We start from the raw sequence: 25,210 nt of genomic DNA on the forward strand, positions 1-25,210 counted from the left end.
AGAAGACCATCCTCCGCGAGAATGACGTAACTAATGATGTACAGGATTTGCCTTCTGCACCAAAAAGATTTTTCTGACTGATCTTTTCCCTAATCAAATCAATGAGGTAGTTGGATTCGTGATGGGACTTTCAGCAAATCAGAGGGAAAATGTTTATAAAACTTTATGATCGTAACTAAATGATGAAGTGTCCAAAAAAGGAAGAACGTGGTTCACGTGACTTGGACAGATAATGGTGACTGCAGTTTGAGTGGTGCGGGACAAGCGGTTCAACTGCGGTGCGGTTTTAACAGTTATAAAAATGTATAAATATATAATATATATAGAGATTTTTATTACTGTTAACTGCAGGGCGGGGCGGAACGATGATCACCGTTCGAAGCCAATAACCCATCATCGATGTTAAGTGCACGAGTTGGCACATTCGTGTTGGTCAACACAGAGTTACTATCATTTAACATAATCGCATGTGGTTGGTAGGTGAGTGCCACCGTCCTATTTAATTTAGTGGCTTTATTAAAGCATGTTTTCAAATGTGACCTTATATTTTTAAAATAATGGTATATATTTTATAATCTAACTTTTATTAATATTTAAATTTTGAAATAATATAAAATATATGAATAATAATTAAAATTGTAATAATAAACTCGATCAACGTCCCTAATTCCGTCTAGTTTGTAACTTATAAGAGAAAAGCAAAAGCCTATGGAGTCCAAGTAAACCAATTAACTAAGTCAAAGAGTTCGAAAACGAGCCTGTAAGGGAGACACCCAGGATAAGTATCGTGTCCACAAAGAACTCAAATGCAATATTATTCACACATATATATTACAAAAATCGAATAGACATGCACTTGTGCTGAGAAAAAGACACATCTTTGTTTTACATTCTTTGAGAAATCCTAACATACTGTCGTTAGGTCATTTCAGTCTTTCATGAGCTATGTAAGCTTGAGAGCTTCTTCATTATGCAACTTCAAAGTGATCCTAAGCTTTCTTAGTTTTTTCATAGGTGACAGCAGTGCCGTGCGAAGGTTTTCGGAGGCCCGAGACGAGTTCAAAAATATATTTTACATGATATATTTTCAATAATATATATATATAACACTCAAAAGTTTTGAATTATTACATAAACGTTTTCTAAATTTTTTTCACCAAAATTTTATAAAATAAAATTTTTAAATCATGAACAAAAAGTATGAATTTGTAATATAAATACAAAGATATAAATTTTTTGATTGAAATATTGGTAGCTGTCAAAAAAAAATGTAAATCTTAGCATTTAAATTAACTATAATAAACTACTTAGAAGATATTATGCTTCTGAAAAGAAGGTTCACCAACTCAAGCATCGTTCATGTCCCCAGGACGGAAAACACAAAGGCGGATCGTTTGGCACGTAGTGCTCGGATTCAGTCGTCTTTCGTCATATACATGGATGCAGAGTTGCCGCCTTGATTTACAGAGTCTATATGAGTCTGTAGGTTGTTGCTGTCAAAAAAAAATAACTATAATAAACTATATATTGAAAATATTATATTTTCTTTACCAAATTCTCATAAATATATAAAATAAATCTAGCTCATAGCATATAAAAGAAAAGAGCAATGTAATCAAATATTTACAATTTTTTTAGAAGTAGAATTTTTATAGTTTTTTTTAATATAGCAAAAATGATCACAAACCTAGTTACTTTGAACAGAAGTCCAATTTAAATTCAAATAAAAATAAAAATCCAACTAAGAAAATATGTTAACTACCATGTAAAAGTATTTTTTTGTAATTTAGAGCCCTAAATTTTTTACAAAATTTGGAGGCCGTAGGCAAGTGCTTTTTTCAAAAGCCTATAAGCACGGTTCTGCTGTGACAGGCTTGTATAACCGCGGGTGTTCAGCTAGCATCCACGTCCTCGTTGTTGTTTCTTTGCATTGCAATTATTCCTCACGTTGCACAGCCTCCCAATGCTTTACATTGTAGTTGTTTGATAGCAGCTGTGTTTCAATATGTGTTAATGGGAAAGAGCATTCTCGAAGAACTATCCGTGGCTTGAAGTCTACGTGGCTAATGATCTAAACGTGAATCGCGTGAAATGGTTCAAAGAATTAAAAATGGGAGTCATCAACACATCATAGAGGAATAATTTATAGAAACATTTACCCTCCAAGACACATTATGAGTTATCAATTACACATAAAGACATATTGAGTTAAGAGAACACTTTCTTATGTTCATTTGTCTGAATTGCCCTTCAACTAAAAAGAAGATGTCATAACATGTGTCAAAATTATTTTCAATATAATTCCATTTAACTTTCACCTTTTAGTTTCATATTTTTTAATTCCCTAAACTTAATCATGCCTCCATCTATCATCATCTTCATCTCTCATCTTTCGTATCCTTCTAAATATTCTTCTACTTTACTAAATTTGTAGATTTTTTTTTTTTATAATTCTAAATTACTAATTTTTGTTGTCGAATCTTTATCTTTCACCACTTTATTTTTTAAATCTCGAATTCATGGAAACCTCAGATTGGGAGCTAAGGAAAGTCGATTCTGAAATTTCAGCTTGGGTGATTCTAGATCTTCGCCGACGAATACATCCAAGGTTTGCTTCTAATTGAACTATGAGAATTTCATCTACAAATTTTTTTTCTCTTTCATCCTTGTTTCTAATTGATATACAAGAAGATAAGAAATAAATAAAGTTTTGATTTTCTTCTTAAGCAGACAGCAAAACCGATGTATCTCCTGCAACATTTGATTCACATGTCGCCCATCCTTTTCATGTCCATCAATTTCCTTGTCCACAAATGAACTATCCACAAAGCTGTCTTGGATCTAAGTTTGATTCACATGTCGCTCATCCTTTTCAGTGGATTAGCTCGTGATTTTCCGTGGATGAACTTGGGATTCGACGTGGATGAACTCGAGGTAGTTGCCTTGGATCTAAGTTTTTTATCTCTTCATGGTGGCTTCTGTTGCAGAGAGAAAGCTCTAAAAGAAACAATGGTCAAATTACTCTATTTTACACATATAGTCCTCCCATTTTTGGATTTTTGCAATTTGACCCCAACATTCTTTAATTTACTTATAGATCCTCTTGATTTCGTCTCAAACTTTTAATTATGTACTTTACGTAAGAATAATTTTCTTATCAACTCATATCCACACTTGCTATGTCCATTAAATATTATTTAATAAAATAAAAATTTATAAAATATCAAAAATATATATATGGATACAAATATATTTTGTCCATAGAAACTTGTCCACAAAAACATTATAACATTTTTGTGTCCACATAAATTATGTCCACAGAAGCTTGTCCACAGAAGCTTGTCTACATAAATTGCGTCCATTGAATTGCGTCCACACAAAAAGCTTAATCCCTTTCTCTCTTTCAAAACGTCACAATACAATATGTTCTCTAGATGGATTATCTTCAAACAAACAACACAAACCCTAGATAGATTAAACTTCAAACACGATCTTTGTCTACAATAACATGTTCACAAACAGTCATAGTTACACAACTATAATTGTAAGAGCTTGTCCATAAGAACAGGTCCACTACAAACTTGTTTATAAGAACACATTCACATGACTCTTGTCCACAACATATATATCCACCAGAAAACTGTCCACAATGTTAACACTCGTCCACAATTCGTCTATCCATATAACACTCGTCCACAATTCATCTGTCCACATAACACTCGTCCACAAAGACGTATCCATAAAAAAATGTTACAAAAACCTGTCTCCAATCCATGCTACAACTTCTTTATTTTATTCATGATTGATAAAAGAGAGAGACATCAAGTATAAGAACATAGTTGTTGTCCTTTTATTGGTAGAAAACTATAATTTGAGGATTGTGAAGCAGAAGTAGAGAAATAAAATTTATTGGGGTCTAAACTGCACAACTGAAAGTTTGGTGTTAATTTAAGAGGACATTTCTGCAAAACAATCGAAAGAAATCAAAAAGTGAAGGACCAAATCTGAAAATTATTGAAAATCCACCATTGTTGCTTGATCTCTTATGTGACGAGACAGAGACAGCGATGATGAGCACGACGAGGCTTGAATCCGAGCATGACACCGTCGGCAGAGCAAGACGACGGAGATGGTCTGGTGGCCTGAGACAGACGCGACGAGCTGCGGCGGAAAAGAGAGAGCTCAAGACAGGTGAATCACGGAGGATATGAAGCATACGCAACAAAGGAGGTTTGCGGTTGAGAACTGTTGGTTGGAGTACAGTGGCTGGAGATTGTAATGGGAGAGAAGCCGCCAAGCTTGGTTGCCACGAGTTGCAGTCGAAGGTGAGAAGATCCACGAAGAAAATGAATCAAGTGAAGCTTGCGACAGAGACAGAAGATATTTCAGTTTGGAAAAAAACATTAATAATCCAACTATTTTCCTAACTTAACTAACTAGAAGAAAGTAACTAATTCTTTTTTTTTTTGCTAACTACACGTAAAGCTAAAGGGCATAATGGTCAAAAAAAGATCTTAGTTTCATGAATTGTGTGCTTCAGACATAATGTGTCCTTTTATGAAAGAAAAAAGACAAATGTGTCTTTGAGAGTAACTCACTCTAATTTATATAATCATTTTTCTGGAAAGGGTCTGAAACAATACACGCATTTCGTTTTCACCAAAATCATCAATAGAGAGTCAAAGATTTTCTTGATTTTGACGGGCCATTTGATATACGTATAATTTGTTATATTATCAAAAAATATTAGTATATACAAACTTAACATCATATTTGAAACACTTCCACCATCCTGAATATATAAATTATAAAAAGCGTTGTCTTGTTAATGCCATGCGATACGTTGAAATAATGGACAATGCATGGGTTAATAATACATGTAGCGTCTAATTGGAAAGAATGAGTAGACCAAAAACAGAGAATCAATAGAAGTATTGGCTGTATTACATTGCGTCCACAAAGATACCAATGTGAACTTATTCATTTTTATATATTACGAAAATCGATAGGGCAAAGATACATTTTTATTTCTCAATCTTAGGTAAACATAACAAGAATACTCAAGTTTTCCGGTTATCACAACCATCATAATCTGTCATTTAAGTTTTTATCATTCATAGGTTATAAGCTTGAGAGCTTCTCCATCAACCAACTTCTTGATCGTTCTAATGTTTCGTATCCCTTCGTGACTAATAGGCTTGTATAGTCGCGGATGTTCAGCATCCACAAACTCACTTGGTGGTTCCAAATCAGTCGTTGGTCCTAATAAAAACGAGGCGATAGAAAACCTCTCGGTTGCTTCATTGCATTGCACTCTATGCTTCACATTACACAATCGTCCGTTGCTCCAGATTGTAGCCATGTCCCCAAGGATGATAGCAAGCGTGTTTGGCATCGGGCTTATGGGAAAGAACTTTCCTGAAGCATTGTCCATGGCTTCAAGTCCACCAACATTCTCATCGGCTTGAAGAATCGTCAAGAAACCAGAATCTGTGTGTAGGTGAAACCCCAGTTTCCCGACTGCTTCGGGTTTAAAATGATATTTGTTAATCCGCAACTGGCTCGGCCATCCTTTGAAGAAGTCAGTCTCAGCCAAACCGTAACTCTCTGCTAACCTCCTTGCTAAATCCTTTGCAAGTATATCAGTAGATTTGGCATACTTCACCATAATCTCCCTGAAACCTCAAATCCCATCAGTAAATAAATTTAGAAGAACAAACCCTTTCCAACGAGACTCGAACCTATAACCCCTTTAAACACTTACTAAATAATCTAGGTCAACTACGAGTTGATACATGAACCCTTTTAAGACCAGCAAAATAAAGAGAAACCTTTGATCCGCGGAAGCGTCAAGCTGGTCACAAAAAGTGTTGACAGCTTGAGGAGAAGCCATGTCATAGAGACCAAATGTTTCATAGTAAGGATTGATATCATATGGAGCCCTGTAACCAATCCCTAGTAACACGTCAGTGTTGCGCACTTTCACCTCGTGTGGACGTTCGAAGAGATCCATAATGGTCTTCTTCATATCAGACATCAAAGACAATGAAACTCCATGGTTCATCACCCTAAAGCATCCCCATCTCTCGCTCGCTTCACGGATTTTCTGATTCAGGATCTTATCTGAAACGACCTCTTCCAAGTCTATCGTCGGAATAACTCCACCGGTCTCCGCCATCATTCTCTTCAATATGGAGAATTTGAAAAGATGTATTTTCTCTACCCAACACCAACCGAAGGTCTAGTGTTTATATAAAGAAAATAATTAGATAATTATTTTACCAAAAGATATTTTTTTTGATCAAATCACTAAAGTAGTCTGAATTCGATAAACAAGTGCAATGAATCAGAAGAAAAGGCTTTTTTCATAATCTTCAACTGACTAATGATCTAAAACGTGACGATTCTGACAGCTGAACATCAATTTGCGTTACGATAAGGCTAAATAAACAACACGTATCCCTTTTGCTACTTCTAATTACACATCATCAGTTATGTCTGAAACTGAAGAAAACTCAGTAATGAATTAGGCTGAAAGAAATAAAACACAATATGATTTTGATTTATTTTGGGTAAACCATCAGTTACGTCTCAATGTGACTTTCTTCTTTATACAACTTTAGAAGAATGAAAGTTAGTAACCGATGTCTCCACGCGTACAATAAAACAAAGAACGATTTTCACGCACCTAGTTCTAAAGAAATCTTCTTTCTTTTCTTGAGCAACTAGTTCTATAAAAATCTTCAAAATGCATGAATTCGGTATCCAAGTCTAGCTGGATATAACCTGATGTGAAATTCATTTTCTTTTCTGGTTAACACATGGGGGTTACTCAATAGTATATGTATGTTTTACGTCCTAATAAATCTTAAATATACACAAAATGTAGATACTATTCCATTTAACATACATACATATATATGCAAAATCCACAAAGTTCTTAAAATGTATTTGAAATATCCAACTTCTTAAGTGTTGAAATATTTAACGGTGCTGTTTCATTACTAAAACGCATGAGGCAACCTAGCTGAGCTTTTAGTCTTCACGTGCTCATGTTCACTCATTTTGAAAAAATAAAAATATAGGGATAGCATGCAATGTTGTAAATAACATTTTTAGCTCCGTCCATTTCCTATCCTTACATATTTTTTTTAAAAAAAAAACAAGAGAAAAAACAAATGAGCTCCTTCACCACCAAAACTCCGCCACCTTATCTACGCCGGCCAAATCACCATCGCCGCGTTAACCCATTATTCCCTGTCATTTGTTGCCTCGGAGAATCCCAACAAGACAGCTTTACTCGCCGGAGAACCCTGACATCGCTTATAACACTCACGGTCATCGTCCCCACTTCATCAGCATTAGCACAGGAGAAATGGGGGACGAGGTCATTCATAAAGGAGAAATATTTCCAGCCAGGTTTATCGCCGGAGGACGCGGCGGCTCGTATAAAACAGACGGCTGAAGGATTAAGAGACATGAGGGAGATGTTGGACCATATGTCGTGGAGGTACGTCATCTTCTACATAAGATTAAAACAGGCTTATCTGTCTCAGGATCTGACCAACGCCATGAACATCTTGTCGGAGAGTCGCCGGAATGATTACGTTCAAGCGGCAAACCAGCTAGTCGAAAACATGAGTGAGGTATAAGTTAATTAATTAATGATTAATGCGTTTTATATAATGTTCAACGTTGACAAAATATTATTTCTTCTGAAAATTTAATAATATTGACTAGCTATATAATTGTAAATCAAACGATATACTAATAGTTTCACATTTAACGTTGATTTACAAAAATTGATTCAATACTAAACAAGCAAGTGGAAATCAAACTTAAAAGCATATGATATTTCATATTTTTGTTATCAATAATAGTTTTGTAAAATGTTTTAGTTGGATTTTTACGTACGGACGCCAAAGGTGTACGAGTCGTATCTCTACTACGAGAAGACATTGAAATCGATAGACGACGTGGTGGAGCTTCTTGCTTAATTGTATGTGTATTGTATATCTCTCTCTTCACATGAAATCTCTGTACTCATTACATTACGTTATACTACAGTACATTATATATAAGCGTGAAGAAACTGAAGAAGCGGTTTAGGACTTTGAATAGTGTATAATAAAATTGTAAAGCAAAAGTGTAGTATATTCATATAAAGACACATAAATTAGCTTTTTGCTGAGGACATACAATGAGGAAGGATGAATTTGTAATTTTGTACACCCAACATCACCCAATAGATTTAATCTTTTTTTTACCAAAAAAAAACATCACCCAATAGAAAATTCTCTGCTTGGCATTATATATAGGGTTTATTTGCTAAATAACCCAAAAAGATGAAAAATTAAATTTTGGGAGAAAAAGTAGTAAGAGATAGAAAGAAAAAGTAGAAATGATGGAGGAGAGGATTTTTTAGTTAGTAAGTGTATTTATGTTTTTGTTGTTGTATATAGGATGCAATTCCCTTATATATATGCATATCCGTAGCCCTTTAATATAAGCTATAGACTACGTTTAAGTGTTAAATGTTTGTTTGCAAACAAGAGAAATGAAAAACACTCGAATAGTATAACAAAGTAAACAAGAAAAAGGAAACGAAAAGATGTGTTTACATTTTTTATTTTATTTCAATAGACAACCATTTTTTACTTTTTATTATAACAAGTAATAAAAAATTGCATCAACGTATAAGTTCCCTGAAACTGTGTAACCCTCTCAGTCTTCTTTTGTCTTCTGAATAATCTCCAAAGCATTACCTTTCTAAGATGGGTTTTCTTGATTTAAGAAACATGGTTTCTTCTCTTGGAATTCAAATTCTGCAACAACATATCATATACAATTTTAAGTAGAATATCTTGATATATGGATCAATGCATAACATTTGTTACCACTAAATACCAGTCTACTGTAGTCTTGATCTTTGGAACCATCCCCCCTTGCGTATTTGGGTTTTTTTTGAACTTCCGGATACTTGAGAGATGTATGGAAAAGATGTGGGTAGCAAGACAAGTCCATGATTCATATCGAAAGCGTTAGCTCTTAACCGTAAGATTACTTGCGTAAGAGCTTTCATAGCTGCATCAGGATTTCCTGTAATCTGACCACCAACAAATGGACTATTAATGGCTTAGCTTTACATTTAATATGAACTAGAATAAGACCCGCGCCTTGCGCGGGATTAAGTTATTATTTTTATTATATTTTAGAGAATGAAACAATAGTTTGGATTCATTTGGATTACGGGTGTTCAACCCGGATATCGGGTTGGTTTCGGTTCAGTTCGGTTTTTTTCGGTATTTGGTTAGTAAAATATAACTACTATTATAAATCCATATTTACTTTGACTTTAGTCTTTCACATACTTTTGAAAGATTTTAACTGGATGACTAAATTGATCAGCCAATCTTGTTGCTTTAAATCATTAGTGTGTATATATATATATTATTATTTTTAAATGATATTTTTTACTCATATGGTTTTAAAATAATGTGTATCTTCTTATAATATTAAATAAAAGTTCATATTAATATAATTTTATGATCATTTGTAACTTATTATGACAAAAAAATAATCTATTGATCACAAAATTTTCAGAGTGGGGATCTTCAAATTTCTAATAATTTATAGACGTTTTGAAAAATTCAAAATATAACATATAAGAAAAATTATAAATGTTTTTATTATATATTTAATGTGATTTTTAAATATATTTTAATAATATAAAATTAAAAAAAGAACTAAGATACAAAAATTGTTATCAAATATTTATTATTCATTATAATTAATTTTCACATATACGTTAATCATATTAGGTAATTTCGTAGCTTTTATTTAAGGAAAGTGCAAAACATTTTTTGGTACGTTATTTATCAATTCGATAGTTAGTTTAATAAAAAGTGTAATATAAGTTAAGATGGACCAACCTATTTTTCTAGGAATAGTATATTTTGTATAGTTATTTATTAAATCAGAATTTATAATCATACGGTTCTATGATCGTTCATATCGTTTTATAACAAAATATTTAAATCATCGATAACAAAATTTTCAATCTGAAATCTTTAATAAGTTTATAATTTATAAATGTTCTTGAAAATTCATTGAAAGTTTTAATATTAAAATATTTATGTAATCTTATGGTATATAGTGTTTAATATATATATTTATTTTATTATTAAATGATATTTTTTATTCATATGGTTTTAAAATCATGTGTATCTTCTTATAATAAAAATGTTAAACCATTGATCATTAATTTTTAACATAATAATTTTAATAGTTTTAGTCATTTATTGTCGTTTTTAAAAATTCAAAATATAACATATACGAAAAAAACTAAATTTTATTTTTATAGCTAATTTGATTGTTTAATTTATTTTAATAATATAAAATTAAACAAAAAATGATGGAGGAGATATTCATTGTTATCAAATCTTTATTATTAAACTCATTAATTGTCATATATATATTAGTCATTTATGGTAATTCCGTAGGTTTTATTTAAGGCAAGAAAATATCATATCATATCATTATATCATATAGTTTGACCAAATTATGTATCTAACAACATATAAAAATCGAATGTGGACCTACTTATTTTTCAATTGAATGTAATTGACTACCTAATTGAGTGCCACCTATGCATTGGGGCCTCTTTTAATTAATACAAAATTGAGGTTACATCTTTTCAAATGTTCCTCAATTAATATATAAGGGATTGTGTGTGTGTGTTTAGTTACCTGAACCATCTCCTCATCTTGACGAGCAATCTTTGGTACATTTTCCTTTTGAAGAATACGGATATTAGCGCGTGTCACACTCCTCATCTCGGATATAACAGCACCACCTTTCCCAATGAGGCATCCGATATTGGAACTCGACACAAGTAGACGAGTGGAGATTGTTGAATCATTTGTATCTTTACCAACTTTCTCACTGCAACGCTCTTGTAAAAGTATGGCTGCATTCACCGTTGGAGACTGATCTTCGTAGAACTATACCACACACAACAAAAAGTCAGTAATGAGATATTTGTATGAGATATATGCAAAGAGATTTTGGTTACCTCTTTTGATGATATGAAAATGATGCTATCATCTTCTTCACTTTCTGAGGTAGTGACTCTAATGGTTGCACCAGTTTCTTGCCTGATCTGATTGATGAAACCACCTCCTTTTCCTATCACACCTCCGACGTTTTCAGCTGGACAGATGAAACAAACACAAAACTCCGTTGCATCCGCTAAATCTCTACGTGCAGCAGCATGGTTTCTGTGAGAGCTTATTAATGGCTGATGCATTAATGTGCTTGGAGAAGAAAGAAGAGAGTGCTGAAACCGTGACGGATTATCATGAAGCAGTGAAGCAACTTGATAAAGAGCCTCTCTTACAATCAAAGGTTCTCCAATTATCTGAAAAAATAACCAACAAATACATGAGCTGATATTATAATTAAAATAAAATAAAAAATACTTGTGAGAGTGTATCTATCACCTGAAGAAGCTCATCATGGCTCAAAGTCAAAGCACAAGCAGGTAGATTATCTTTAATAACACGAATCTGAGCATTGGTTTCGTTACGAAGATTCTGAATCACTTGCCCTCCTTTCCCTATAACACAACCTATCTGGTCCGAAGGCACAAGCATCCTCACAGTAACCGTTTGTTTATCGCCAAGATCATCATCATCTTCTTCTTCATTAACCTCGGCTACAATCATGTCATGAACCTTGAAAAGAGCATCCAAAGCAGGACAAACGATCTCCCCATCGTCCCCAAAATGATTCAACTCATCACTAGTGGAATAAATGGTAACAACGCGCTCCTCGCAACCTGGCAAAGCCTCGTTGATCCTCATGTTTGACTTCGTCTCGGACCTTATCTGCTTCGCGATCTCACCGCCCTTGCCGATAATGCTCCCAGTTTTCTTAACAGGGCACAAGTAACGGTACACGGTGTCTTCAGAACCAATGACATTGCGATCTGTCTCATCGTGAAGGTTTCTTCTCTTGCTTGCTCCGTTTCCGTTAAACTCAGATTGGAAACTAGATCTCTTACCATGCACGTTCCTTACAGTACTACTAGCCATTTCAACAAGTGACAGGAAACTGAAAAAAAAAGAATCGATGCTATCAATGTTCATATTAATACAAGAAGAGAGACGTATAATTGATCAGATCTTGGCCACTCAAGTATATTTAGATTAAGACAACAGCTTGACTTTTGGCGGTCAACTATGCAAGAACTCACAAAACATAGCATTAGATTGAATCTATACCAAGAAACTAGTTTTTTACGAGAATTGAGCTCACGAGAACCATTACGAACCCAACAGATGAAGATCCATGACACATCACCAGACCAAAACTAACCAGTTTACATGATGAATTCGATTCTACCGACATTCATCCGAATGAGAATAAATTTGAACATGCAGATACTTACCGCAGAAGAATTGGTCAGTGATCGGCGATCTATCCGTCCAACTCGCCGGAGAATGTAGCTGATTCTCTCTTGTGATTCTATGGTGGTTCTTGGGGTTTGAAAGCTGAGAGGTACAAGAACTGGGGCTAACGTCTATTAATATAAACATCTGGAAGGCTAAGCGTAACAGGTTGTTTTTTTTTGGGAAAACTGTTTTTTTAGAGCAAAAAAATAGTAACTATGTCCCTTTAGACTAATCTATATTTTGTGTCATATTTTCCTATAATACCCTTTAATATTTATGAAAATAATTTTAATAAATAGTTTTACAAACAAAAAAATTTGGAAAAATAGTAACATTTGTTAAAATACATATATGAACTTAATGGTATATTTTCCAGTTATAAAAAAGTTATAATTATAAATTTCAGATTATGTTCTAAAAAAAGTAGAAATGACATTCTACGAAGTAGAAAACGAAATCTACTTTTTTCATTGAATCTACAATATTTAGAATACGTGATCTACGTAAATAGGAGTATTCTACAAATATGTAGAATACACATTCCGCGCTTAACCTAGCATTCTACAATTCTTAGAAATCAAAATCTACACATTAATCTAATTCTAAAACATGTAGAAACCGACTTCTACAGATTTACTATAAATCTAAAACATGTAGAAATCAAATTCTAAACATTACTATAATTCTAAAAAACTGTAGAAATTGATTTCTACATATTAGTTGTATTCTACGGATAAGAAATCAGTTCCTAAAAATATGGAAACAAAATATTTGAGAATATTCACTTTTATTTTTTTAAAAAAAATCGATTTTTAAAAAAAAAAAAAAAAAAAACGAAAAAGAACAAAAAAAAAACGACAAAAAATACCTTGGCAACCTTCTTAGCCGTCTTCTATATTCCATTGATTGTTCACAAAATTTTCACAAAATTTTCACATTATTTCTACCATGATTCATGTCTATGCTTCATGTGGTGTTTGGGAATTGGTTGTATCTTCAGGTTGGAGTTTTAATGTTGATAAAAAGAAAGGGGGAAGGTTACTTGCTTTGGAATTGAAGTCTTCTCTGGAAGAGTTACAGAAAATTGTTATAGAGGATTTTGGTTTTGAAGAAACAGATGCTGATTTGGAGTTGAGTTACCTTCCTATTGGATTGATCAATTCATCAAATTGTCCACCAGTGATCATTGGAAACTCAAGGCAAGTTCAAAATTTTCTAGGGTTTTGTAAGAAGCATCAGTCAACTCAATTGTGTGTCAGCTATAAAGCAAAGCAAGGAAATCCAAATAAGATCGACATTGATCTTAATAAGATGCCAACTGATGCAAGCACTAGTGAAGAGAACAAGCGAAATCCTTGTGACATTGGGACCGCTTCAAATACTGTTAAGGGGGCTAAGCATAACGAGAAGAAGAAAGGGAAGATGAAGCAAAGTGAAGTTGATGGAGATGATTATGATGCTGACAAGCATAACGAGAAGAAGAAAGGAAAAATGAAGCAAGACGAGGTTGAAAGAGATGATGATGATGCTGAGAAGATCAATGCTGAAAAAGAAAACAGAGAAAAATTGGCAAAGAGTCAGGTGGTCGAATTGGTTAAGACGGGAGATCTTTTCCTCAACAAAACAGTTTTGAAAGCGAGGTTTGAGTTATGTGCAATGAAGCATAACTTTCACTACACAGTTACCAACTCCAATAAATCAGTTTGGTGTATTAGATGCGCTGATAAGGTGTGCTTTTGGGGTGCTCGAGCTGAGTGTTTGAAGGGCTCCACATATTTTATTATTAAGAAGTATGTCGGTGTACATTCCTGCGCACCTTCAAACAAAACCAGTGCCGGAAGGACAGCTTCAGCGAAAACGATAGGCAATCTGATAATGCATAAATATGAAGGTATCAAGGAAGGGCCTAAAGCGAAAGATATTGTTCAGATTATGCGCAATGATTATGGATGTGAGATCTCTGAATCTTTAGCATGGGATTCCCGTGAATATGCAGTCAACGCTGTTAGAGGTATTCCAGAGGAAAGTTATGGGAAAATACCAAAATATTTGCACATGCTGCGAGAGGCCAATCCGGGTACACATTCCTCTTACAAGACTGACGTCGATGGTAGATTTCGATATCTGTTTATAGCGTTTGGTCAATCGATCAGAGGCTTTAACACAGTCATGAGGCGTGTCATTGTTGTCGATGGAACATTCTTGAAGAGTAAATTCAAAGGGGTGCTACTGGTTGCAACTGCTATAGATGGAAATTCAAATTTATATCCTATTGCATTTGGGATAGTAGACTCTGAGAATGAGCAGTCTTGGGAATGGTTTATGAGAGAATTAAAAGTTGTTGTTGCTGATGATAATGGTTTGGCTTTTATTTCGGATAGACAAGTGTCAATAGCGAAGGCAGTGGAGAAAGTGTATCCCCTAGCGAGACACGGTATCTGTATTCATCATTTGTTGAATAATGTGATATCATTTGTTGAATAAATTTGCATACGTTTTCTGGGAATAAGTTCTCAACGCCAATGATATCTTCATAAGAACATTTTGCACATCCTCTCCAATTACCACACAGTGGACCTGTAAAATCTTTACTGACTTTTGTGCCACAAATCTCTCCTAAAGCAGGAACAGCTTCCATTATCCAAATTTGGAAACCAAACAAGAATCCTTCCATCAGATACCCCTCTTTCTGCTCTAATTTATGCCTTGTTTTATCAATTTGCTTCAGAAGGAAATCAAACGAATACAGACCCCATGGATAATTCCGAAGCTTCTCCAAATCCATCGCCAACTTCATGTACAGATGCGGGATATTCACCTTCTCATCCTTTCCCATCACCACACCCATAATAACGCAAAGATATATCAGTCTCACCCTATCAACCCAAGTCCAGGTATTGCTCTCTTCCAAATGCTTCTTTTTTATGATCTGCAAATTTATTTTTCCATTTGTCTTTATCTGCTTGCTCCAAAAACCATTATCGTCTTTCCATGTCACTAGCCCACTGTTATTCTCTCGCTTCACTTTCAGACCAGTGACAGCATGATACTCTTGCAATCCAAAACGCAGAGGTCTCCTAGCGAAAGTGAACCACTTCTCATGTCTCTTGCTTGTCATCAACTCCTTACACAAAAAAGAGTGTACCAACCTCGCCGAAAACTTCAGATCATTCTTCTGGATAACCATAATCTGTGAAAAAATGGGATCTTTCATAACTTCATCGAATTCTGGTTCCATTTTTTCTTTTAGCAACTCGAGAAGTTTTAGTCGGCAACTGTTATTAATCTTCTTAACCTGAGGTTCCAATCCCTCACCGTATAAACGATTAGGCAACTCCAACTCCATACCTGAAATTTGAAAACAATACAACATATATCTATTAATAACAAAAACCTAAAATCCCTAAATCTATCCCGAAAATATGATTTAAACCATGATTGTGTACAAAATCTTCTCTAATCATCACCTTAACACATGATTGAAGTCTAAATATCTTAACTAACTCAAAAATCTACCTTTTACCTTTCTAATTTCAAACTCTAAAAAGAAGTGGAGATAGAGTTTCATACCTTTGCAGAACGAACTAAAGAGTGATAGATTCGTAAAAAGCTCACGAAATTGTATGAGTTAGGCCAAATAATCGTCCAAATCAGAGAATTGAGTGAGTTAGGGTTAATGAACTTTGGGTGAGAATTTGATTTTCTCTCCCTTTGTTCGTGAATGGGAAATTAAGGGTTTTGTCCCAGAGAAATCGAGCTTAAAAAGTTGAAATCATGCTTGGTCGGTTCAAATCAAGTGGGAATCAACCCGGATATAATCATACAAAACCAAAAAAATCGATTTGGGATTCTTTCCTGGGCACGGGATCGATCGATCTATTCTTAGTGGATCGGTCGATCTGTAAGGAATCGACCTTCGCCGATCGAGTGAAATGGACCAGGTCGATCAGTATATATTTCGCGTTTTTTTTTGTTCTGAATAATTATCGGGATCGAGCGATCCACTGTAACTTGTAAATCTGGATCGATCGATCCCGCTTGTCGAACTCATTATTTATCTTTTTCAAAAAATTACAATTTTAAGGGCATTACTGCCATTTTCGAAAAAATTAGTCTAATAGGACATAAAGTAGTACAGATTAGTCTAAAGGGACATAGTTACCTTTTTTTTGCTCTAAAAAAACAGATTTCCCTTTTTTTTTTTACTTTAATCTCTTTTAACCCTTCTTCGGGACGTGACGGCACGTATATATTCATAGTCTAACAATATAAAACATAGTATTAATATATTACTGTTAACCGTACCAAGTACAATTACATTGCTTAATACCCTTGTTCGGGAACGCTAGTCGGGCGGCCGGTTGGACCTATCGCCTAAAAAGAAAATCGGAGATTAAGCGGAAATTATACGCGGCAGAATTTTTAGATTGTTTAATATGTTATAAAACATGTTAATCTTTAATTGTGTATAACATAATACATTTTTATGTTTAGGACTGTATAAACACACAAATAGAATATATAAACTTAATATAGTGCAATTTCATCAAAATTATGAATATAAATTATATTTATCAAAATTTAAATCAAATAAATAGATACAAAATATTATTAAAAATAAAAAAAAAATAGATTAGGTGGCCGCCTATGCGGTTAGGCGGTCTAGGCGGATAAAAATCGGACAACCGATTTTTTTTGACTGATTTGGTATAAATCAAGACGGATAAATGACGTTTTAGGCGGCTAAACGTCCGATATTTAGAACCGGACTTAATACTAAACCAGCTCATACTCATTGGTGATGGTACTACTGATTAGGTTGATTATTAGTATGAGTTTTATAAAACAATATGATATTTTTAATCTTTTATTTGTTCTTCAAAGGTTAGTGATGGTACTACTGATTAGGTTGATACATAAGTGTATTTCCTAACGAAACTATTATTATCACCAACTACATTGGACTTTAATGTCCAACTTGCATTATAGTTTGCTTTTGCATTGCTAGCGACGACATTAACGTAGTAATTTTTTTATTTTAGCTTTTCTGGCCTTTTTTGCGTAAACTAGCTTTTCTGGTCTTGCACATATCATTGTCGATTTATATGAACACTTGTTTGATCAAGTACCACTAAATATTAATCAACCATTTAAATAACTAAATTATTATGACATAGTTTGCTTATTCCACTTTCCACAGGATTATTGTGTAATGTGTATTATATATTTCTCGAAATATAATTTCCAGCTAGTTTGAATTAGTCTTTGTTGAGCATGTGCTAGATTGAATATTTTCATATCTAATTATAAAGAATAACAGTATAACATATATCTGTTTATATACAAATAGAGACAAACTAGCTAGTGTATCTAAATTATTCTGTAATCCAGTTGATAGGCTGTATAAACTAGTGGGACCAAATATGCGTAGAAATTTGATAGTCAACGTCACGTAATGGAATCGACGTTCACTCCATACAGGCAACAGGCCCCATCATACTTTCTGAAGCAGCCTATGCATGTATCGAGACGGACTTTCAGAGAGTTAGAGAGAGGTTACTTACTACTTCTTGTGGTTTTTTTGGTGTAAAGGTAGTTAGAGAGATGTGTAGTACTTGTTGTGGTCTTTCACAATTTGCTAAATATTCGACATCTCAATTATTGTTCTGGGGTAAAAAAAATGTTCATTCCTTACTATTCATCAAGTTGACGGCTTTTTTAGTCTCTTAAACACTTAAATATTTTCTTGAAACCATCTAAATAATTCCTTAAATTTTGAATCTTTTTTTTTTAAATATCAACTTATAAGTTTTCTTTAAACATCTTATAAACGTATAAAGTGTAAACCCTTTCTCAGAAAAAAAAAAACTTATAAAGTGTATGTTGTTATACGAAAGCTTTTATAAAATTTTAAAAGATTATAGTAATGCATTTACAGAACATAAACATCACACATACTACATATAGGTAGTCTCGTCCAAATATCTTCAAAATATATAACCGGCTGAGAAATAATGTAAAAGTGGCTGTTCAAAATATCGAGAGAGACTAAAGCTAGGCCTAATTTACCTAATTTTTTTTAGTCAAAGAGAATCAAACAAGCTGCAATGTGAATCTCTCTTATCCTTATTTCATCAATTCCAGTCAGAAAATTGGCTGACCATTTGAAATGCATGCATGTCCCTCGATAATTATAAGAATATGTTATTTCAATACCATATGCGTATTTAAATGTAGAAGAAGTATTAATTTTTCCTTGACTAAAACGCCAACGAATTCATTTTTTCCTCCAAAAATTAATTACATTCCGAATTTTCCTATGTCAACCAAAATGCATTCAACTTTTGAATCACATTAATTACTGATTTGCTATATATACAGCTGGGAGACTTTTATTTCATTTTAACATTTGCTTCATAATTGAATTTAAATAGATAAAACAAAAAAAAAGGTAAAACTAAAAAGTTACAAACAGTACAGTAAAGAAGAAGCAGTATCAAAAATCTCCCCCTTTCCAAGAATCAGGGTTTTTTCGATCGAATTCGCGGCAAGTAGCCTCATTTTCTTCCGACAACAGTGGTCTTCTTTCCAGATATGTCTCTCCGAGTTTCGAAGCAGTAAGCCCTTTTATTTACTGTCACTCGAATACTAAAGACCAGATCTTTACTAGTCCTAGGATGATTGAGAGATTGCAAGGTTTGGTAGATTCATTCTCTGTTAGAGTTTTTGTTTTGATGATTGAAAGTTTGAAACTTTTGGTGCTATTTGATTTCAGAGCTGTGCTAAGCTAAAGGACAAGAAACAAAAATCTGAGTCAGCATAAAACAGTCTCTTAGTTTATGGAGTTAGAGGCGTTTGGTTAAGATGGGTTCGCTCTGTTGTGTGGCTGCCAAATCAGATAAGTCAGATTCTTCTGCAAGTCGTGACGTTTCTTTTGGCGCTCATGAGCCTTATTGGAGGACTAATACAAGTTTCTCCCCACCTTCATCGAGATGGGATGTCCCTGGCTTAACCGATGGTATTAGCTTATATGGTTCTTCTTCTTCCACATCATCAAACGCTAATCTTCTTCCTACTCCCAACCTTTCTCAGACTCTTCATTGGAATGATTTTGAGTCTGCTACAAGAAGAGGTTCGTTTTTTGCTTCACTAAAACTCACGTTATGTGTATCTTTTTTGTTAACTTTTTGCTTCTAATTTATCTCTGCAGATCAAGCTCTTAAGCAACTACCGTCTTGTTCTGACATTGGTGACTCTGAACCTAACCGCAACTTCTCAAACCGGCGATTTTTCTTGTCTAAACCGGTTCATCCTATACATTCTGGTAATGCTAGAGGAACAACATCTGACTCTGCGGATGCTTGCAGTTGGAGCAGCGGGAGAACAAGCAGCATTGATTCTATGGATGTTGTTCTTGCTTGGGATAATCATAACTCTACCAAAGCGCAACGAGCAGCTTCAAGTACATTTGTATGCGGTTTGTGTAACAGATACATCTCGCAGAAACCTCCTTGTGGTTCACGGTCCATCGTAAGAAACCAAGACATGCCAGTCACAGGAGTGCTTCCGTGTCAACACGTCTTTCACGCTGAATGTCTTGACCAATCAACTCCAAAGGCTCACCGGAATGATCCACCTTGTCCAGTATGCACCAAACAGGAAGGAGAGCAGGACAAGTCACACAACGTTGTGTTTAGGCTTAAACCGTTTTGTGAAGATGGGCCATCATCTACAAGACAGTGGGCCTGTGCTCAAGTTGGTGACTGTGTTGAAAGTGCTGTTAATGTGCCGCCTAGAAACACCATGATAATGATAAACAGGAACAGGATGAGGAAAAGCCTCTCGTTGAGAGGAAGCTCGAGCAAAGATTCTCCGAGAAAAGTCAAGAGAAGGGGCTCATTTATGGAAAATTTTACTAATCAAGTTTCGTTTGTGCATTCTAGAGGGAAAGAGAAGGTTTAATGGTAGCTGGCAAAAGAAGCAGAGAAATCAAAAGGTTGATTCTTTGACCTTTTGACAAGTATCATCACAAAAGGATTGTAAAGTATTCATTTTGGAGAACTGTAAGCAAATTTGTTTAGAGCTTTGATTGTTTTGTTTCTTGTAATCATCTACTTGCTGGCTAGTGGCGACCATCTTAATTAACCGGTTTATTATCCAATCGTTAAGTTTCTTTAATACGGTTTGTATGCACAGCTGTGTAGGATTTTGCCAAACCAATATATTTAGACAGCTGGGTAAACTCGACTGTGGTGGTTACAGTTTCCTAGCAAATCATATCGACATGTGCATATGTGTTCATCCTTTTTACGCACATATTGGGTTCGTCATTGCCACATTTTCCGAGGAATTGACCGGTAAAATCACACTCCTCCCCTTTCCGGACCAGCATCCAACTCTATTGCTGTGTATACCGACCGCAAGAGATTGTTAAATTGTAGTGGATTTTTTTTTGTCAACAATTGTAGCGAAATAAATTTTGATAAATTAACTGATGAAGATTAAAATTACCTTTCATATGGTGCAGAATGAGGAACATCAAAACCATAAACAAAGTAATTGATTTCATGAATGAAAATGTTATTTTGTGACTTGAATAAACTTAATACTCCATCTGTTTCAATATAGATGATGTTTTAGGTGATTATTTTTGTTTCATAATAGATGATGTTTTCACATATCTATGTAATTTTAACTTTATCAAAAACTGTGTAACCAATTGTGTTTTTATTATTTTTATTTATAATTAAATAAATTAGTTTAAAATTATATTTTAATGATTTTATGTTTAGAAAATATAATTTCTTAATATGTGTGCAAAGTACTAAAACTTCATCTATTATGAAACGGAGGGAGTAGTTTTTTTCTCTAATATCGTAAAAAAAATATCTCTCTTTTGTAAACACTATACTATAATCAAGTTAGGATAAAATTAGTTGTTCAAAATAAATTATTGGAAAAATGAAAATAAATGTGAAAATGAAAGGTGGAGCAAAGTCAACTAGATAGACAAAATAGTAATTTAGATTACTGTTATATTGAGGAAACTAAAAGTACTGTTATGTTATTCCAACTAACAGTACCACAACAAGGATCTCAGTGTTCCCTAAATCCAAAGGGAGGCTCAAGCTCAACATCATTAATCCTAGAGAGAATCCTTCAGTCAAATTTAATTACTTTAAAAGCAAGGAACAAAGCCTGCAGCTTCTGTAAATTCAACGGAAGAACTTATAATCATTGTTATGGGGGGTTGCGTTGTGGGATCTGTCTTGGATGAGGATTATAAAGTGAATGGCGTGAAGCGGTGAAGAGCTGTGGATAGCTCAACGTTTAAAGAATCGCAAGGAACAAAGCCTACAAGCTACGGTTTTAATGCTGGAAACATATCAAAGAATCTTCTTAGAGCATCATTAGTATTAATTTAAAAAACAGTTTTTTAACTTTTTAGTTAAAAATTAAGAAATAGTAACTTGATTCTAAGAACCCCAATAATGATGCTTCCCAAGAAAAGCAACCAACATCTAAGCCTATACATTGAATGCAATCTCTGTTTTGTTTTGTTTCTTTGTCGCAATGAATCAAGTTTCTTGAAACGAATCATACGCTTGGATATTCAAGTTCATCAACCAATCATTTTATTGAAATTGGAAAGACATAAAAAAACGAAAAGAATATACACAAGTTCCTTTCTAAAACTAAAACCTAAGCCTCTGTTTCATCTCGAGTGTTCGAGCCACCCTCGCTTCTTCCTCCTCCGTCTTCTTCTCCGTTTCTCCTTCCGCCGGCACCAACAGAGAACCCAATCCAAACCCCTACTTTCTTCTCTTCCTCCACTTCTTCAACAGGCATCTCGTACCTACACAGCGGACACGTGGCCTGTCTCCCTAGCCACTCCTCCACGCACTTCGAGTGGAACCTGTGCTTACACGGCATCTCCGCCGCCACGTCACCTTCCGACCACTCGTCGAGACAGATCGGACACGAGCCTCTTCTCTCCTCCTCATATTTCCCGATCACGACACGTGGCAAGCTCTCCACCGACGATTTCGACGCCGGCGACCTCCCTTGTTTCTCCGAAAAGTCGCCGTTCAAGAACTCCCCTAAAGCTGATCTGATCATCACCACTCTCCTGTTCACCGGATCGATGACGATCTCTCTGTGTGTCGCCGTCTGATCGGTATCCTCGTCGGCTTCACCGGCTAGAGCTAAGATCAGAGGTAAGAATCGAGAGAGACCTTCGCCTCGTCGGATCATCCTCTCGAACAAAGCCGAAAACTCTGCAAACTCCTCCGCCTCCGAAGACATCACGTAAACACCTAAACAAAGATCGTAAGAGTGAAACGAAGGATCCTTAACTGAGAAGAAGACGAAAGAGAAGGAAGTTGAAAAAATTTAGATGCAAACAGACGAAGAAAGGCTAGGAGATTTATATATGTTAGCGAAAGGTTTTACCGTGTTCACGAGGAAGCTGGCAAAAAGGAAATATACGAAGGTTACAGAAGAATCTAGAAACCACTTTTGTTCAATCAGTCAGTGTTTAAATATTTAATATATTTTTTTATCCCAAATCTTATCCAATTTCATTACAGGGACACGAAACAAAGACTAGATATTTTTACAACGGCTCTCATCTACGTTGCAAGTTTGGTCAACATAAATTCGCTGGGAATAATAAAACTTAGAGGAATACTTTTACATATCACTAAATCATATCTTATGACAAAACTAATATATAATTAAAGAATTTTTTACTCTCTAAGCCACTTTATAATCAACTCAAAATATAATAATAACATTTACTCAAAAAAAGTTTATATTTGGATTTCGAGTTTTAATGATTTGTGTTTGTGGCTTGGTAATTTAAAAGTGAAAATGTAATAGAATTTAAGAATTAAAGTAACTTGGCTTTTTTCTTAAATCAAATTAGTCTTATTTTGAAAAAATAATACAGTATTTAGATATTTTTAGATTATTTTTAAAAGTGCTATTTTAAAATTTGCCCATAAATTTCCCAATTTTCCATTTTCTATAAGTGTTTAATATATGTACTAAAGTTTCATATCTCTGCACAGCTGTTTGACTTTCGATACTTCTCGAATTGGTATCTTGCATGGTTGCGTTGACTTTTATCTCTTTACTTCAGTTCAGTGTCTTGGAACTCGTCTAAAACCTTGTGCCCTCTTTCCAATTCGAATAGTGAGTAAATGGTATCGTTCTTCTTACTCTATTCTTCTTCCATGTTATCGTCCTTTGTGTTCCTTCACAATTTTGGACCCTTTTCTCAGATGCGTCCTTTAAACCGTTTGTCACTGAAGCAAGAGGCAATTTCCAAGTGGAGAGTCCGAATACCTGAAATTGGAGGAGCAGGAAGTAGGTAACTGTCAAAAGAGAGTATAATACCAACATCCGGATCATCTCATTAACTTTCAACGCTTACAATTTTATAAAACTATAGAGACCGGTTCAGGAGGTAGCTCTCTTTTGACAATTAACTGTCAAAAGTTGTTCTGTAATCTGAATTAGGTTTCATGAAACATATATTGCTTTAGAATATAATACCGTAATTTATAGGCATACAATTATTATATCATAGCTCATCCTATCAAATTTTAAGTAAATTAAGTAGCATGTAAAACATTACTCCATTGTACTCTCCACATGAATTTGGAGTTTGGAAAGAGAAGATAAATTAGAAAATAATACAACAAATCACTCAAATATGGTCATAATTGAATAAACTCAGTTCCTGATGTATCGATGCAAAGGCAGATCTGGTGAAGTTGATTATTAAGCTCCGAATATTTGTTACATTCGATTGCCTGGAGTAAACCCAATGGCATCTTTTTCGCGTCTTTTAACTCTCGAAGATCATAGAATCCCTCGTCTGGTATGATTCCTATAGTTACACCACACATTCAGAAAAAAAGGAAAATTATATATAGAGTCAAATTCACTGTCGGGATTGCAGTTTGATGGATGCGAACCATCATTGTAACCTGCCCACTACGCAAATGTTTTCAAAACAAATGAACTTTGGCTGTTTATTTCTGACTTATATTAACATCAAAATTAGAATTTCATGGGGTACATATTTGTAAAAAACAGTGATGAACTTGAGATTGTTGGATAATTCCAAGTTTGTGGAAACTTAACATATTATTAGATGTTTAATATGTTAAGATAAACACAATAAGGAAACCTAGAAATAGGAAAAGGAAGTTTCTATTTAGGTTAGGTTTGTGTTTTCCATATCCCACATGTTAAAGGGAATTGTCTTTCATATAAATATAGGTCTAATGGAGAGGTGTTCCATATGATCTAAGTGAAACATATTGAGAGCTTTAGTTTTGAGTAGTTTCTAAAGCTAATAAGAAAAGTTGTTCTTATAACTCTTTGTGTTTCTAAGAGATCTGAATTGGTATCAGAGCCTCAGGTTGGAGACTCGATCTAAGCTTAAGTTGTAGCTTAAGATCCTGGTGCTTGTGAACAAGAGATCGCGACGGCAAGATGGCTGACGTGACTAGGGCTCCACGCACGAAGGACTTTGGATCTACATCCATCCAATGTCCGATGTTGTCATCGACAAACTACACAGTTTGGTCGATGAGGATGAAGGTTCTACTACGTGTTCATGAAGTGTGGGACACAATCGAACCCGGTTCAGATGATCAAAAGAAGAACGATGTTGCGATAGCTCTTTTGTTTCAATCTGTTCCAGAGACTTTGATTCTCCAGGTGGGAGAACAAACCGCATC

The 25,210-nt window shown here is 34.5% G+C and overlaps 5 protein-coding genes, 1 long non-coding RNA gene and 1 pseudogene across 9 annotated transcripts; 4 read left to right on the top strand and 3 right to left on the bottom strand.

Annotated features, from left to right (window-relative positions):
• The first annotated feature begins 2,038 nt into the window (after positions 1-2,038).
• On the top strand, positions 2,039-4,440 carry LOC125610202. The gene is made up of 2 exons (XR_007340229.1): positions 2,039-2,608; positions 2,731-4,440. It is a non-coding gene; the product is annotated as an uncharacterized LOC125610202 (long non-coding RNA).
• Positions 4,441-4,969: 529 nt separating this feature from the next.
• On the bottom strand, positions 4,970-6,235 carry LOC106399859 (2-oxoglutarate-dependent dioxygenase DAO-like). The gene is made up of 2 exons (XM_013840300.3): positions 5,832-6,235; positions 4,970-5,675 (listed from the first exon to the last, which is right to left on the bottom strand). Exons 1-2 carry the CDS (start codon positions 6,179-6,181, stop codon positions 5,111-5,113), a joined length of 915 nt encoding a protein of 304 aa, XP_013695754.2. The 5' UTR covers positions 6,182-6,235; the 3' UTR covers positions 4,970-5,110.
• A 717-nt stretch (positions 6,236-6,952) lies between these two features.
• Positions 6,953-8,118, top strand: LOC106401704 (photosynthetic NDH subunit of lumenal location 2, chloroplastic-like). Its single transcript, XM_013842264.3, has 2 exons — positions 6,953-7,646; positions 7,899-8,118. The coding sequence occupies exons 1-2, from the start codon at positions 7,179-7,181 to the stop codon at positions 7,995-7,997; spliced, it is 567 nt and encodes a 188-aa protein (XP_013697718.2). The 5' UTR covers positions 6,953-7,178; the 3' UTR covers positions 7,998-8,118.
• A 438-nt stretch (positions 8,119-8,556) lies between these two features.
• LOC106401703 lies at positions 8,557-12,621 on the bottom strand (annotated as a pseudogene).
• Positions 12,622-13,946: 1,325 nt separating this feature from the next.
• LOC125575841 lies at positions 13,947-14,939 on the top strand. Its single transcript, XM_048734967.1, has one exon. It carries the CDS (start codon positions 13,947-13,949, stop codon positions 14,937-14,939), a length of 993 nt encoding a protein of 330 aa, XP_048590924.1.
• A 3,869-nt stretch (positions 14,940-18,808) lies between these two features.
• Positions 18,809-20,697, top strand: LOC106397640. 4 transcript variants are annotated; one of them, XM_013838257.3, is made up of 3 exons: positions 18,809-19,072; positions 19,231-19,587; positions 19,666-20,633. In XM_013838257.3, exons 2-3 carry the CDS (start codon positions 19,320-19,322, stop codon positions 20,415-20,417), a joined length of 1,020 nt encoding a protein of 339 aa, XP_013693711.2. In that variant the 5' UTR covers positions 18,809-19,072; positions 19,231-19,319; the 3' UTR covers positions 20,418-20,633. The 4 variants fall into 4 exon arrangements, with proteins under 4 accessions (XP_013693711.2, XP_013693712.2, XP_022558874.2 ...); XM_013838258.3 differs by having other exon boundaries at positions 18,881-19,151; XM_022703153.2 differs by lacking the exon at positions 18,809-19,072 and having other exon boundaries at positions 19,246-19,473; positions 19,548-19,587.
• Positions 20,698-22,073: 1,376 nt separating this feature from the next.
• On the bottom strand, positions 22,074-22,964 carry LOC106346489 (E3 ubiquitin-protein ligase MPSR1). Its single transcript, XM_022720713.2, has one exon. The coding sequence runs from the start codon at positions 22,758-22,760 to the stop codon at positions 22,158-22,160; it is 603 nt and encodes a 200-aa protein (XP_022576434.2). The 5' UTR covers positions 22,761-22,964; the 3' UTR covers positions 22,074-22,157.
• Positions 22,965-25,210: the final 2,246 nt, after the last annotated feature.

This window comes from Brassica napus, chromosome A6 (assembly GCF_020379485.1).
Source record: "Brassica napus cultivar Da-Ae chromosome A6, Da-Ae, whole genome shotgun sequence".
NCBI classification, from domain to species: domain Eukaryota; kingdom Viridiplantae; phylum Streptophyta; class Magnoliopsida; order Brassicales; family Brassicaceae; genus Brassica; species Brassica napus.

Coding starts and splice junctions, on each gene's coding strand:
- LOC106399859 (XM_013840300.3), bottom strand. CDS start 6,181: ATGATGGCGGAGACCGGTGGAGTTATTCCGACGATAGACTTGGAAGAG. Junction 5,676..5,831: donor GACGCTTCCGCGGATCAAAG/GTTTCTCTTTAT, acceptor TTGAGGTTTCAG/GGAGATTATGGTGAAGTATG.
- LOC106401704 (XM_013842264.3), top strand. CDS start 7,179: ATGAGCTCCTTCACCACCAAAACTCCGCCACCTTATCTACGCCGGCCA. Junction 7,647..7,898: donor TAGTCGAAAACATGAGTGAG/GTATAAGTTAAT, acceptor AAAATGTTTTAG/TTGGATTTTTACGTACGGAC.
- LOC125575841 (XM_048734967.1), top strand. CDS start 13,947: ATGAAGCAAGACGAGGTTGAAAGAGATGATGATGATGCTGAGAAGATC.
- LOC106397640 (XM_013838257.3), top strand. CDS start 19,320: ATGGGTTCGCTCTGTTGTGTGGCTGCCAAATCAGATAAGTCAGATTCT. Junction 19,588..19,665: donor TGAGTCTGCTACAAGAAGAG/GTTCGTTTTTTG, acceptor TTATCTCTGCAG/ATCAAGCTCTTAAGCAACTA.
- LOC106346489 (XM_022720713.2), bottom strand. CDS start 22,760: ATGTCTTCGGAGGCGGAGGAGTTTGCAGAGTTTTCGGCTTTGTTCGAG.